Source organism: Rhipicephalus sanguineus, chromosome 2 (genome assembly GCF_013339695.2).
Source record: "Rhipicephalus sanguineus isolate Rsan-2018 chromosome 2, BIME_Rsan_1.4, whole genome shotgun sequence".
Taxonomy (NCBI): domain Eukaryota; kingdom Metazoa; phylum Arthropoda; class Arachnida; order Ixodida; family Ixodidae; genus Rhipicephalus; species Rhipicephalus sanguineus.
In genome coordinates this window covers 8,957,980-8,973,444 of record NC_051177.1, presented here as the reverse complement: position 1 = coordinate 8,973,444, position 15,465 = coordinate 8,957,980, and the positions used below count along the sequence as shown (strand labels likewise).

Sequence of the window (15,465 nt, the reverse complement as noted above, 5' to 3'; positions counted from 1 at the left end):
TTCATTAATCGGCTTCTTGCATATCAGTTTCTGCCGTTCCTTCTTCAAGTCTAGTCGAATTCTAGATCTTACCATTCTATGGTCACTGCATCGGATCTTGTTAACTACTTCCACATCCTGTACAATGCCCGGGTGGCCACACATTATGAAGTCTATTTCATTTATAGTTTCGCCATTAGGACTCCTCCACGTCCACTTACGAGCAGCCCGTTTTCTGCAGAACGTATTCAAGATCCGTAAATTATTTCGTTCTGCGAACTCTACTAGTAACTCCCCTCTGGTGTTTCTAGGGCTGATGCCATATTCCCCAACTGCATCATCTTCAACCTGCTTCTTGCCTACCTTTGCATTAAAGTCGCCCATCAGTACAGTATACTGTGTCTTTACCTAACTTATTGCTGATTCTACGTCTTCGTAGAAGCGTTCAACCTGTTGATCATCATGGCTGGATGTAGGCGCGTAGGCCTGTACCACCTTCATCTTGTATCGCTTATTAAACCTAATTACGGTACATATCACCCTCTCATTAATGCTATAGTATTCCTCTAAATTGCCACCTATATTTTTATGAATAAGGAACCCCACCCCCAGTTCTCTTCTGTCAGCTAAGCCACGATAGCATAGGACGTGTCCGTTCTTCAGCACTGTATAAGCCTCCTGTGGCCTCCTAACCTCACTGAGCGCTATTACATCCCATTTAACACCCTCTAATTCCTCGAATAGTACAGCTAGACTCGCCTCACTAGATAAAGCTTTAACGTTATACGTAGCCAAGTTCAGATTCCAATGGCGGCCTGTCCGGACCCAGAGATTCTTAGCACCCTCTGCTGCTTTGCAGGTCTGACCGCCACCTTGGTCAGTTGCTTCGCAGCCGCTGGGGACTGAGGGCCGAGGGTTAATTGGTGTATTCATGTGGGAGGTAGTGGCCAAGTACTACACCAGGGTGGCCAATCCTGCTCTGGTGAGGGAGTGCATTGCTGGCTGTGGTCGCCAGTGAGGCTGCACCCCAGGCCTTTTTACACAATTCCATCATCACGCGGATTTTTAAAAAAATCCGGTTGGGAATTGTCCGGCACCGGGATTCGAACCACGGACCTCTTGCATGCGAGGCTGATGCTCTACCACTACGCCATCGCTGCCAAATCTGAATTAATGATCTTCTACTGTACATGCCCATGCCCAGTGATGGAGTCAGATGAGTACCACCTCATATGGACATGTCAAGGGTTACAATCGGAACGCTCCCATCTTCAACCGCAAGCTGGCCTTCGCTACAGTGTCGTGACCAGCTGTGGTCGCTGCATACATAATGACAGATTCCACAAGACACTGTTTCAATTCATACACAACAGGACTTGCAGCACATATATAATACACGTAAAGAATGATGCCTAAGGGCAATCTTTCATCGCAATAAAAAAAAAAAAAAGAGTAAAAGTGTTGCTTGTCTCTGTAACCTAGCTGACCTGGTACTTGTGTGACTAAGATGGCAAATCTATTATGCACTTGTCCACTCTAAATTAAACCACCATATTCGAGTATGGGGAACCACTACTGTCAGGAACTATACTGCACTCAGCGACAACTTTTCTTGACAGCACTGTGGAGGCTACCGTGCCACAAAAATAGTACTTAAGTTTACTGATAATTCTCTCATTTGCCTTGCTAAAATACATGCTGCTTTATTTATTATGAGACAGTTGCAGGAAGTCGTAGGTACAATGCAGTTGTTGTTCACCTTGCAAGAATGCCTTCCTTTTCTTTCCATTTCTGAGACAGCACACCCCTTTTCCAAAGTAAACATGGCGTCCATGATGTAGTGGGTCAGTGTGTGGCCGCAAACGCGCCGTTTAGTTCTCCAAGAAAAATATACTCGTAATGTGTCACTAAAATGTAGACCGAACAATCAAAACGTTTCTCCCATTCACATTATTAGTGTGTATAACTTTCTAAACGCGTTAACAATGCGAGCGAGCAAAACCAAAATCAGACGCAAGCCTGCCGTACTACTTGCGGAGCAACACGAGTGTGCGCAAGTCCCACCTGCGTAGCCTTCGCTCCACTGTCAAGGTAAGTTGTCGCCAACTATATTACCTGAAAAGAGAGCCTTGCTCTATGGTTGTTATCTTGCAGGTATGATTAGCTGAAGGCAAATCATGTCCACCATTTTCGTTTGCTGCAATGAATTTCACACTCAAAACAGTCCTGTGTCTAATCACATTTACATTTACTATTTTTGTACACAAGTCTCTGAAACCCATACTAGGGAAAACGAAAATTCTAGTTGCAACTGTTAATAAGGTGCCAAAGAAATATTAATTTTCAATAGATTTAGAAAAGAAACTACACATTATTTAATGAGCCTATGTGACACTTAATAACCACGATGCAATTATGAGGCACACTGTACTGGAGGGCTCCGAAAATTTCCGATGTTCTTTAACGTGCGCTGACATCGCGCAGTGCAAGGGCCTCAACCATTTTGCCTCCACCAAAATGCGAGAGCCGCGGCCAGGATCGCACCCGCGACTTTCGGGTCAGCAGCTGAGCACCGTAACCACTGATCCACCGCGGCAGACTATGAGACACTTGCACAGTCACATTGTAATCTCTTGTGCCATCTGTGATATGGTGCACAGGAGACCCTTTGTTAGGCCTTTCAGCATTTAGCACTAGATTCCTCCACTGTAACGGAACTGCTCAATTCATCGCTTTAGCCAGCGTATCTACCCTGGCAAAATAATGCACTTGAATAGAGTAGTCTTTTTCATCTTGCAGAAACAACCGTCCTTTCAATTCTCACAACTATTGCTTCTGATACGAACTCTCTATGGTTTATCTGTCACTTGCAAGTTTGGCAACGTGAGTGCTTAAAAATGCCAGGCATGCGCGGAAAACGCAGCACAGTCACAGCAAAAGCTGGAAGAGCGGCATTTTTAGAGCCCATTGTAAAATCTCTTGAGGCTACTACTACAAGTACACTTGCAAGGTACCCACTACGCCATAAATCATAATTTTTGTGAAGTTGGGAAGCACCCACTACACCATTATTCGTCATTCTGCCGAGAAGCTAGGTACTCGCTACACATCTGTAAGGCATTATGTACACTTTGTTGATGCGGTGGCTGATGAAGATGAATTATAGCTGGACCCGTTGTAATGAGTTGGAAGGTCGACCCACTAGCTACGTAATTCCGATTGTGTGACGCCCAGTCGTTATTTCACTCTCCTGCGATGCTATATAATATATGTTAACGTGAGAGAGAGAAAGAAAGTTAGTGAGACCCTGAGGAAATAGATCATGGGGACCTTATGGGTTTCCTTGGCAACTACCGTAAAAACCGGAATATAGGTCGACCCCCCAAAATCTCCAAAAAAGAAATTTTTAAAAATCGCAAAGTATCGCGGCGCACCCTTACCTTGATAAATACGCGGCACAACCAGCTGCACTGCGGTGACATTTCTTTTTATTTATGTAGTTAAACGCCAGAAGGCCACAAAGTGCTGTCACTCAGACACATCCGAACAGGACGACGCCTGCTTGTCACTAGTAACGTCCCAGAGTGCATCGTCCTCCGTTCCATCCAATGCGTTGCTGATGCAGCATTTGCGAAAAGACTTGCGCACCATCTCTTCCGGGAGAGATTTCCATGCTGACGACACCCAGCCACAAACGGCTGCGAGAGGTGGACGTCGTAGGCGGCCAGCGGGGGTCTTGGGATTGTCGCCCAGCATCCACTCATTGTAAAGCTCGCGCACGCGATCTTTAAAGGGTTTGTTGAGCACTAGGTCCAGTGGCTGGAGGATTGATGTTAGTCTCCCAGGGATCACGACAAGATCCGTCTTGCCATCAGACAGGGCTCCCTTTACATCGGCCGTGAGGTGGCCTTGAAATGAGTCGAGGACCAACATGCTCGGTCGCTGAAAAAGCGCACAGGGTCGCCGATTCCACACGAGCCGGATCCATTCGAGCATGAGGGACTCATTCATGAACCCTTTTTCATTCGCTCTCACGATTACATCCCGAGGAAAGTCTTCTTTCGGTAGCCCTTTTCTCTTGAAAATGATATAAGGGACCAGCTTCTTTCCATTGGCTGTGCACGTGAGCATCAGCGTAAATCGCGAATGCTCGTTGCCCGTTGTCAAGAGCTTCACTTGCTTTGATCCTTTAGCGGTCACAGTCGTGTTCGAGGGCATATCAAACCAGATCGGAGTTTCGTCAGCGTTGCCCATGTGTCCCATCATGTAGCAACGCTGTCGACGAAGCTGTATGACGAAGCGCTGATACTCGACCAGCTTGTGATCGAAATCTTCGGGCAGTTTTTGGCATACGGAAGTACGCCGCCGCAGCGCAAAGCCCTTCCGCTTCATAAATCGGCGCACGCACGATGGCGAGCCCTTGAATTGCGCCTTCGTGAACCCAGAGTCGCGCGGTATCTCGAGAGCTTTCACGCGGATGCACTCCGCTGTCACGGGTAGCGACCTTGCATGCAGCTTCCGGACGAACTCGGCGAGTAACGTTTCCAGTTTGGGGTGCACTGCAGTGCTGCAGGATGTGATGAGGTGCTTTTGGCTCCTCCAGTATCGGACGCTTTTCTCTGATGCACGGAATTCCCGTTGAGCCGCCAGGTTGCCGTGCGCTTCGGCATACTCAATAACTTTTTTCTTAAAGCCTATCGTAAACTGCCGTCGGCTACCACTCATTTCTGAAGGAAACAGAATAATAAGAACAGCGGATAACCGAAGCAGCCACACTTGACAGAAGAAAAAGCAAAATGGTGTTGCCCAACGGTGCCACCAGCCCGCCGCTGCTGATGCTCACGATGGCAATGGAGGCTTCTGACTTCAGCTACCCATTGTTGCGAGACTTCCACATTTTTTTCTGCCAATGACCGGTGTATAAGACAAGGGTCGACTTTTCATCGCGTTTTTTTGAAAAAAATTCGACCTATATTCCGGTTTTTACGGTAACTTGCGAGGTACCCACTACGCTATACATCATCATAATTTCTGTGAAGTAGGAAAGCAGCCACTATGCCATTTTTTGCCATTCTGCTGAGAACCGTGCTACCCGATAAACACCTGTAAGGCATTATGTGCACTTTGATGATGCTGTGCCTGATGACGAAGAATTATGGCAGAGCCCTTTGTAATGGGTTGGAAGCATTCAACAACCCACCTGTTGCGCAATTCGCATTGTGCAACACCTGTGACGCTTGGTTGTTATTGTGTGTGACGCCTGGTTGTTATTTTACTCTTCCACCACGCTATATTAGAAATGCTAATGCTAATGTGGTTCCTTCCCGACATGAAGCCAGTAAAGGTTCTTTTTGCAAAGGAGTTTCAAGCACTGGCATGGCTCTGTGGTAGAATACTGGGCTGCCGCGCAGAGGGCCCAGGTTCGAAACCCGTTCCATCCTGGATATTTTTTCTTATTTTGCACGATAGTGGTTACGGACACTGGTGGTGGACAACTACCCCACTGCCGTTGTGATCTGATAACAGCTTTCGCTATAAAAGAAGAGCATGGCACAACTTACAGTAGCAACAAAGTCCAGTCCCAGGGAGAGTGATTTTATAGCTTCGGCCGAGTCCCCAGCTTTCTCGTAGCAAACACAACGGCAAATCCAGTAGGCTGGGTAATCCATCACACTGGGCACATGCTCTTCAAGCTGGTTGAGCAATGTCTCTACATCCTCTGGCGGATTTGGCTGCAGAAAAGAGGGGTTGCACAATCAAGAACTAGAGTCAAGTAACCTTGACGCTAGTTCTTTGCAAACTGATGGACGTTAATAATATTGCTAGCTGGTGCAGAATTTAGCCCAGACCTGAACACTAACAAATGTAAAATTTCATGCGTTTCACGTACATCACCTCCTGCTAACTTTACCTTTTAAATAACACTTGCCTAGATTCTGTTGCTTCCTACAAACACTTGGGGATTCATATAACGTCTGACTTGACCTGGAAATATCAAATTAACTACGTCATTAACCATATGCTAGGGTACCTCTGATGCAACTTCAGTCGCATTCCTTAAGCCATGAAACTAACAATGTATAAAACACTAGCGCGTCCAAAACATCAATATGCATCAATATACAGGCCTAAAACAAGGCTAGCAATGCTCAAAACCGTGTTATAAAAAGAAACAAGATCAGAGCATAATTAACGGAAATAACCCACAAATAATTGCAATAATTAACTGCAAATTGCTAAAAATGCTTTGGAAACATGTGGCTGAAACCCGTGCCGCGTAAGAGAGGGTGCCTTGTCAAGCGCATGATTGATCCTCCCACTGGCGCCCAATCAACGTGCGCCATGTGGCAACCGCACCTGGAAAGACAGTGTGGACGGCCCGAGGTGCAGGCTCAAAGAGCAGCCGCCACTCGACAAGTGCGATAAGCCAAGCAACTACAGCCAGTGCCTCTCCAAAGCGAAGGCCCAGCGAGAGAACCCCGGCATTGTTAAAGTTCAGACCGTTGCGGCTCATCAGTGCAGTCAAGCCAATCCTGAACTCAAAGTAAAGCAAGCGCCACACTAATCCAGTTGCGGTGCATGAGAAGGCAGCTGCCACACAACATCAATGGCGCCAGAACCAAACAACCTCTCCCGTGCGCAACAACAACACAACCACAGTATAACAGCATCTCATCGTCACAGCGCATGACATTAAAACACCACGATACCATAATACCCACATTGCAATAGCAACAAAACAATAACAACCACAACGGGAATCGCTGGGTGCTATGCACTTCCCCAGGTTTCACAGTAGTGGAGCTGTTTTTTTCATAAGGTATTCCATCGTCCAGTTTTGAAAGCTCAGTTTGTTATGACCCCATCAGCTGCCGCACTAACCTTTCTATTATTCTTTCAGCAGCAATCAGACAAGGAAGGAACGAATAAAATGCACGCTCTAAAGGACAAGCATGGAAATATCATCAACTTCAATGACATGGCTATGGTGACAGAAGAAGTTCTACGCTCAACTATATAAATAAATCATCCGCCCTCTTGCAGAAGTAGCGACGAGCAGGCTCCATACGTAACTACTCGCGAGGTAATGCGCAATATTATTTGGAAGAAACCAGGTACATTTCACACTCAGTGCCTCAAAACGGCTCCGGTGAACTGGAAAAATGCCGGCATTACACTAATACACTAGAAAGGGGACACTAAAGAGCAAAACAATTTTTCTCATATTAGTAAAGTACTCTTTCATGATACCAAAAACACCACGCTCACTGTGAGAAGACGCTTAATAAGTGAGAAAACGCGCAAGAACAAAATGTAGGTGGCAACACCACCTTGAAGTTTCCGCGCCATTCGCCTGACGTCGCATCTTTTGACGCCGCCTACTAGGGACTACGTAGTTCGTAATCGGTAGAAATGAAGTACATTGTCCTCTGAGGGGGCCATAGACTTAACATACCAAGTTTGGGGTAATTTTGTTGAGCCAATGGCACCAAAATGCGATAAATACACTTTGAAATCCATGACGTCACGCGCGGAGATTTCGGCGTGAAAGTTAAAAATGAAACTTCGAACTTGATTTTCTCCTCTATTAAGGTGGGGGTACCACTGCAGTGTAGTTTAATTCTGAGCCGCCAGAAGACGCCACCAAGTCACGTTTGGAAAAAAAGAGAGGAAAATGCGCGCTCCGCCGTCGCGACAGCGAAGAGCCTGTCCCTGCTCCAACTAATCCATTCTTTTCAGGGGCGCCGCTGCTCTTTTGAAAAGTTTCAAATGTGCTTGACGCCCCCACTTCCCTCCCGCCCGCCCCCCCCCCCCCCCCACCAAAAAAAAAAGCACAGCCCAGGGAGCGTTCGTACTCCCATGCCACTGTCTAGAAAAGAGGTGCCTCTTTCTCCTGGTAGTACAACTATTTACGCGCCGCTGCCGCAAGGGCTGCTTTTTTTTTTTTCTCCCCTTCAATGACGCCTCTTTCTATCTCCCCTTCTGTGATGACCCTCGCTCACTTGTCCCTGTCCCCAGCGGTGCGGTTCTTTTCACGGGAGGAACAATTGCACTGCAAACCGCTCACGTAGGCTGCCTGGCCAGCTGCTCTCCGTGACATACAGTGCCGAAATGCGGGTTTGGGTGACAAACTCTATCGCGGAGGTCACATCACAAGCGAACCATGAGACATCACATCCTTCCGTGTACAGTGTACTTATGTAAATAATCCCCTCTGTCGCTGTCGTTTACTCCTACCTCATTTACTGATTGTCACTACTCAGTCATCTGCTTGAGCTAGACAGCGGTCATCATAATAAACTCTCCTTTTTCTTTGTTCCATTTCTATGTACTTCCTCAAGTAAACAGCCACTTACGTCTACCACTCTATATGCCGTTACACACGCTGACACAATCGATCTATGTACTAAAGATTTTATTTCTCTCGAGAAGAATTGACAGCAATATTTTGTAGAGAGAACGCTATAATTATGCAGTAATTATTCTCCAAATAATTGTGGTGACATGAGGGCTTCTATTCACAGTTTATGAATTATTTGCAAATGCTCAGGGAAGTTCTGTTCGCGTACACACATACACATATATATAGAAAAGTGAAAAAAAAAAAACGCGCGTGCGAAGCAATTTTATTTACGTTTCACTGGAGGTCTAAGCTTCATCAGATAAAGCTCGGACCCCGAGCGGAACGTAAATAAAATTGCTTCGCACGCGTGTCTGACTTTTCTGAGAATTTTTTACCGAACCTAGAAACCCTGCGTCGTTTCTGCGTGTGTTACATATATATATATATATATAATATGCGCAGTATAATTGACAGCAATCTTTCTGCGCCAAAAGTATGTGAGACATGGTGGTCTGACAGGAAGAAAAAGAAAGAATAAAGACGAGACTGCCTCCAGGATAGCATTCAACTCTGTCCCGTTGTCAAAACCCTGCCGTTTGTGATACCCTGTAGAGGGTCGTGACGCTATTTCTGCGGCCCTTGTTGGGAACACGGCTCAGTTTTACCCTGACCTGCAACACGGGGTGTAAGCAAACTCGTATGTACTCCTTCCTTCCCCCATGGAAGAAACGCGCCCAGTGGTTGTGTGTAACACCTCCACCCCCCTCCTCCCCTCATTATACCCGACACAACTTCTCGTTCGTCTGTAGGAGAAGACAAATTCTATTTGACTAGCTGTGTTCTTCCTTCACCGTGTAACATAAGCTTCCGAGTAACCTAAGCTTCCGAATGTTCGAAAGACGGGTAGTTTGGCAATTGCGTGCTACAACGCTGCCGCTCTGACCCACGGTGTCAAACCCGTGCCAACTGCCTAAGCAGCACAGTTTTCCCTGCTATACGTACCGTCATTTATTTCATTTGAATTGAAACTTCAGCAGAGTAGTATCAATTCATCTTTTGGTTGATGCAGCATTTATTTATCATGTTACCGTGTGCAAAGCATCAGACGAACCGCCAAACCATTTCTATGACAGAGCTGAAGCAATTACGTCTTGCGCGACATATATGCGTGGCATGAATGGTCCTGGTGCGTTATTCTCTTGTCGGGGGAACGACTTCTCTATTCGCGTACGCTATTTCAATAGGATTTTGATTTTCAATAAAGTTCGTTACAATAACATGATGAGTGGTCGTTTCACCCAAATTGTCAGTAATTGACAGCAAGCTGGCGCTGATCGAAGCGTAGACAGCCTAACAGCCGGAGACGCACAGAGCGGTCGTCCGAGGTCCGTCTTCGGCGGGAACTCGGCGTCACGGCCTTTCCTGGGGCACAAAGGCGCCATGTGTCGCATTACCGCTTCGGCACCAGCGACAATGGTGTTGTTTCGAGCAATTGCAACCATGCACCTCCTGGTGCATGAGAAACAGCCGGCGTCTTCCTTATCGCCGCAAAGTGAGGCGGGTGCCTTTATTCCGTCCCGGCGCCCGAGGCAAAGGGTGGCTCGCCGATTGCGACAACTCTTAGAAAAAAAAGGTCGGCATATTCACTGACTAAATGCTAACCGTTTACTTGTCACAAAATACACTAGCCTCTAGTAAGTGAAGGTAGTAAAATGCAGGCTAGTGGAACTTCCTACCTAGTTAGTGAGTGAATAGTACTAGCTCGAATGGCTAGTCCATTACTAAGTTGTTAGTAACCGCGCTAACAACTCAATTAGAGGCTTACGCCTATTTTGTTTATATGTGCGTGTGCATTGCCATATAAAGATGATTCCATTACAAAAGTACCTAAAGGACTAAAAAACGAAGTGGCATTGTCCTCGTACATTAACGAATGGCCGCTAATTACTTCGTGTAATTACCGTGGTAGGTACACAAAGCAACATACATAGAGGCATGAATTGATCACGAATGAGAAAACACACGCAAGTGCACACACAGAATAGCAAGACTTTTACGTAGCTGATATCTACTCTAGCAGCGGCTTGAAGACTATATGCTCCTATTTTGGGATAGCACACCGTGTAATGGTTGGCAATCATAGAATTTAGAAGAATAATTGATGTTTTCTACACATTGTCGTGTGCCCTTATATTTGCTTATATGCGTGCCATCATGTAGCATGAAACTTTAATTCCAAGGTAATCAATAAAACAAAAATTGTTTAAATTTTGCTAAAGACCATCACGATTACGGCAAAGTACACTGCGCATCTACGAAAGATCTGGCAATGTGGGTGGCTAGTAGTTACTCAGTTAAAAACACCAAGTAAACTTTCTGGTTAGTGAAGGCAGCACTTTACGACCTTTACTAACTGCTGGCTAGTAAACAGATTTCGCGATGGTAGTAAAATACGCTCGAAACTAGTAAATGCAAGCATTTACTAACCATTTACTAACTTTTTTTCTAAGAGTGCACAGCGCACACTCGAGAAGCTCAAAAGAAGCACTCTACGCGAGCAGTGGACACCAGAGGATGCGAATGAAATGCGTTCCGTTCTCTAGCATCTCCCGTTACTAAGCACAGACTGTCGGCTTTCGTGCTGCAGCACACATTTTATTACCTGCTCTCATCCTCGCTCAATCCCCCCCCCCCCATGCTGCCTCTCAGCTTCAGGCTAGCACAGTGGATGTTATGCCCCATCTCCTGTACTCGTGGGGTCTAGACTACACCAGTCTTGGTGGTGTTGCCTCGTGCATAGTGCACCCCTTCTTCCCAGGGAAGGATTGGTTAGCCTACAGACTTTTGGGAAACCCTTGTCTCCCCCACTAACTCAATTAGACTGCATTACCGTGGGAAACAGTGCCGCGTTCCAGCTGCGTTTACACGAATGCGACAGAATGCAGCGGTAGCACATCACCTTTCCTAGAGCAATGCGCCGCCGTTTACATGGAGTGCATGAACCCTCCCGAGAAGTCCTCGCTTTCTGCCCCCGCAGCCGTCGTGTAGTATCGAAGAGGTGCACTCGAAGCCGACTCGAGGAGGGGCCGGCGTTCCCCTTCAATTGTGTAAGGTGGTCCATGAGTCGACTTACCCCTCGAAATCCACACCTGCCTGGCGCATTTGTGCAATGCGCCTTCCCAGCGCTTACACCCGTTTACATGGATGCGATGCGCCAGTTGTCGCATTCGTGTGAACGAGGTGCGTGCCGTGCCGGTTTACGGCAAACTGTCAACGCAGGCACACTTCCCTACCGTGGGAAGATGAACTGGGCCACACTCAGACAACGTGGAGACCATTTTTTGGAGACGGCGTGTCGGCGTCTTGTTGAATGAATGGAGTCGCCCCAGCTGGCCGGTTATAATCCCGTTTACATGAATGCGACAGTAGCGCATCGGCTTTGCAAGTGCGTTTCGGAAAGGCGATGCGACGCCGTTTACAGAACCCCTCGTCTTCTCTTCGCCGCAGCGGCCATGTGGTGTCGGGTTATAGCGAGCGAGTAAGACTTGTTGCTGGCCGAGTTCATTGATGTCAGAGGGATACATGCGCTTAGCCGTGTCTGAAGCACGGGAGACAAAAATTACCACCTTTTTCTCCTTCATGAACCACTATACAAAGAGATACATATTAGCGCGAACAAAGAAACAAAGACTACAGAGAGAAGTGGGAGGAAGCAGAAAGGTTTCAGCGCCTGACCTGTCTGCTCCCTCCCAATTCCTTCTCGAGTGTTTGTTTTTTGCTTTGCGCTAATATGAATACCTTATAGCGAAAGAGGCACGCCCGGAGTTCGCACGACGGGAGGCCACCGTTACTCTCCTCGTGATTTACGGCCTGTGATTCGACCGGGACTCGCAAAACCATCCCTGTCTGGCGCCTTCCTAGCGAATTGCCATTGTTAACATGAACGCGATGTGCATCTGTCGCTTTCATGTAAACGTGTTTTATGCACAACGATACCAACTATACTTTTTATAAACTTATCGTTTTCAAAAACGCTTCTCTTCTTGTCTGGCTACTAGGCGCAAGTCCCAGTTCGGCTACGTTGGCTCGTCAGCCTTACGACTCACGCTACGAGTTTACGACCCGCTATCCTCAGACATCGCAAGTGCTCAGCACGGCAGACTTTCCAAAGACGTTGAGTTGTTAGCTCCTAACGTTTCTCCTTCAGGCGAAAGCGGCGGCAGATAAAGCACGAGCTGAGCAAAGAAAACAGAGAGGAGGTGTTCGATCGCGTGTCACGAGCACAACAGCATGCACTGCGCAGATATCGAGGAATAGCTGTTGATTTCAGCCGCCAGTGCAGCAACACAAGCCTACAGGCACGCGCCTAAGATTCCCGGCCGGAGGCTATCAATCGGATGCCACTGTCTTCCGACGGCAAAGCTGTGTTGCGTGGAACGATGTCATACTTCGGGTTTCCAGCTCACCACATCAGCATTGGACGCAAATTCCCGCTACAGCAAGAATTGCTGCGTAGTCACCGATATGGTCTGCGCACAAGGATATACAGCAGCGAACGAACCGGGACCCCAAGCGTATCACGCATGTATGCTACCTGCCGTTTGTAAAACCTTGCCTGAGGAGGTTTACTGAAGAAATAAAAAAACTTAGGAGGCCTACTATTTAGGGCCGAAACATACAAATCCAAGTGCCAGAAGAGATGTAGAGTAGACCATTCGGAAAATCCCAATGAATATGTGCCCGCACATGCCACAGGGTGACCGCAAATACGGCCGAAGCTTACCACTAAGGCTTTTAAAGACGATAGTCTTTCTTGGGGAACTTCAACGCAGAAATTTTGGTCTGTCTTTCTGTCTGTCTGTCTTTCTGTTTGTCGGCACGTCCCTCGATTCAGCCACTCGGCCAAAGTTGAACCCCTTGCACAAGGGCCAGCCATCGTGAACGGCTCACTAGGTTCGTACTTGTCTGCATGGTTGATCAAAAAGCAAACATTACGCATATCTGAGGCGCAACATCACTAGGTAAGTATTAGGTGGTGTGTTCCTTTAATAGAAAATACATAGATACGTAATTCTAGAGACCCTAGTTTCTTAAGCTGCGCTGAAAATGCGACTGCGCCGAAACTTGGCTTCCTCCGTGCCCTCTGCGCGAGCTCATTGTTGTGTTTCGGTTTCAGTTCTTCTTCTTCTTCTGTGGTTATTAAGGAAAGGAAAAAGGCACCTAATTTCTGTCTGCCTATAGGCGACACGGCGTAGTGCCTTGTAGGGGTGGGGGTAAGGAGGGAATAAAAGAATAGTGGGAAAATAGAGAGAAAAGTGATAGGAGCACATCCATCCAATGAAGAGAAAAGAGGACAGGAAAGATAGGGAAACGGTCACGGGAGTGCAGGGACGGGTGCGCGAAACACAGCTAGAGGCACGGTGCACAACATCGGCCCCGTCGATGAGCGGCGCACGGCATAGCGGGCGAGGAGTCCGTCACGGGGCGCCGGTCAGCGAGAGGTACGAGGAGTAATCCAGGACATCGCGGCAGGCACGTCCGTCTTGCTTGAAATCCAGCGAGCGAGCTCAGTTCCGCTCTGGCATTCCTGCTTTACCCAGGCGACGTGAATATAAAAGAGTGTGGGGAGAGTACTCGTTGAGTGCGGACGTTTCTTCTGCTTCGGCGCTTCGCGCCAAACCGCGTGTTCGGGCTGGCTGGCGTCCCCGCCGGTCTTGCCTGCTGCTGCGCCGGGACTACCAGCCCGCAACACAGCATTCACGTTTCCCGACGTATTGCCAAATGGCGTTCATATCTCACGCAGCGCCTCTTCTATCGTCTTTACACGACATTTGCAGCGAAGCACGCAGATACGCGGCCAATTTTTTATATAAACTTTATTTGTGATTCGAGCAAACAGGTATACAAATTTAGGTGTGAAGTTTGCGATACTGGGCTGACAGAAACCGCGTTCCACACCCCAAAGTACAATCATTCAAAGCAAGAGCAATGAATCAGAGAAATACGTAAAGTGAGCTCGCAGTTCCTAGGCTGTAACCGCAGGCTGTCTAAAGGTGCGCGTGATAGAAGCGGGGGCGGAGGCAGGGTAACCACGCGAGCGCCTTGTTGCACGGTGTTCCGACTCAGAGTGAAGAGTTCGCAAACGCCCGCGTCCCCTTGGAGCTAGCCTTATGTAATTATGAGGAACGCCGCTATGGGGCACTCCTGAACACTTAGAGTGCACGGAAATATATACGCGGGTGTTCCTGGATTTCGTTGCCATGGAAATGCGCCTGTCGTAGGCGGAAATCGAACCCACGTCCTGAAGCGAAACAGTCCGATGCATAACTTGCCAAAGTATATGATACACGGCGAATCAGAGCGAGCGTATCCTGCCAAGTTTCCGCTTGTAGCCTAATCTAGCAAGTACAGAGCACAGCAAGCGCAGTTGAACGGGATGGGTTACTTTCGCGCTCACGCACTTTTGCCCGGGGTAAATGCTGCGACGCATAAAGGAAAGGAAGCCGGTACCAAAGAAATTCGAGTGGCCTACATTTTGTAGAAGCGGAGGTATACATCTTAATTGTGTTTAATTGTTAATTTAGTTAGTTTAACTGTGCGGTGTTTAGTTTGTTAGCAGTGGCAGAAAGGAACACGCAGCAAGTACAAAACAGTTGTCGTGTCATTCCTATATATGTGTGCCTTATCTCGTAGTTATGATGTTCATTGCTGTGGATTCATATGAACAAGCCCAGCAAACCACACCTCTGGAAAACGACATTTTTTGTAAAAAAAAAAGGAAAGAAAAGGAAAGCTGAGGTGCTATTCAAAACATACTTCGCCCACGCAGATCTACTCAGTTCCCTCGCATCGCACACGCGCACTGCCCGTTTTTCTGCTTTCTTTTGTCTGTCGTTGCACACCCCTCGGTTTTAGTGGTCGCCCGAGTGGGGCCACAGACATACGCACGCACACGAGGGGGACGTTCCGAGAGTACGGCTTTTTTTTTCACTTGACGACGCTCATCCCATACTCTCTGTGCAAAATCGGCATTTGCCCCCCTCCAGCCACACCGGCACTTGCCCCCACCCAAGCTATGCCAGCTCTCTCTCTCTCCCCCCCCCCCTCCCCCAGCCGCGATGCAAGACGGGTTTGCACCCCCC

At 47.7% G+C, this 15,465-nt stretch overlaps 1 protein-coding gene across 1 annotated transcript in view; it reads right to left on the bottom strand.

Annotated features, from left to right (window-relative positions):
- Positions 1-15,465, bottom strand: part of LOC119382376 (uncharacterized) — a 65,328-nt gene that overhangs the window by 10,472 nt on the left and 39,391 nt on the right. The window contains exon 8 of the mRNA XM_037650069.2: positions 5,541-5,711. Coding sequence (XP_037505997.1) covers positions 5,541-5,711 — 171 coding nt within the window. The remainder of the gene's footprint in view (positions 1-5,540; positions 5,712-15,465) is intronic.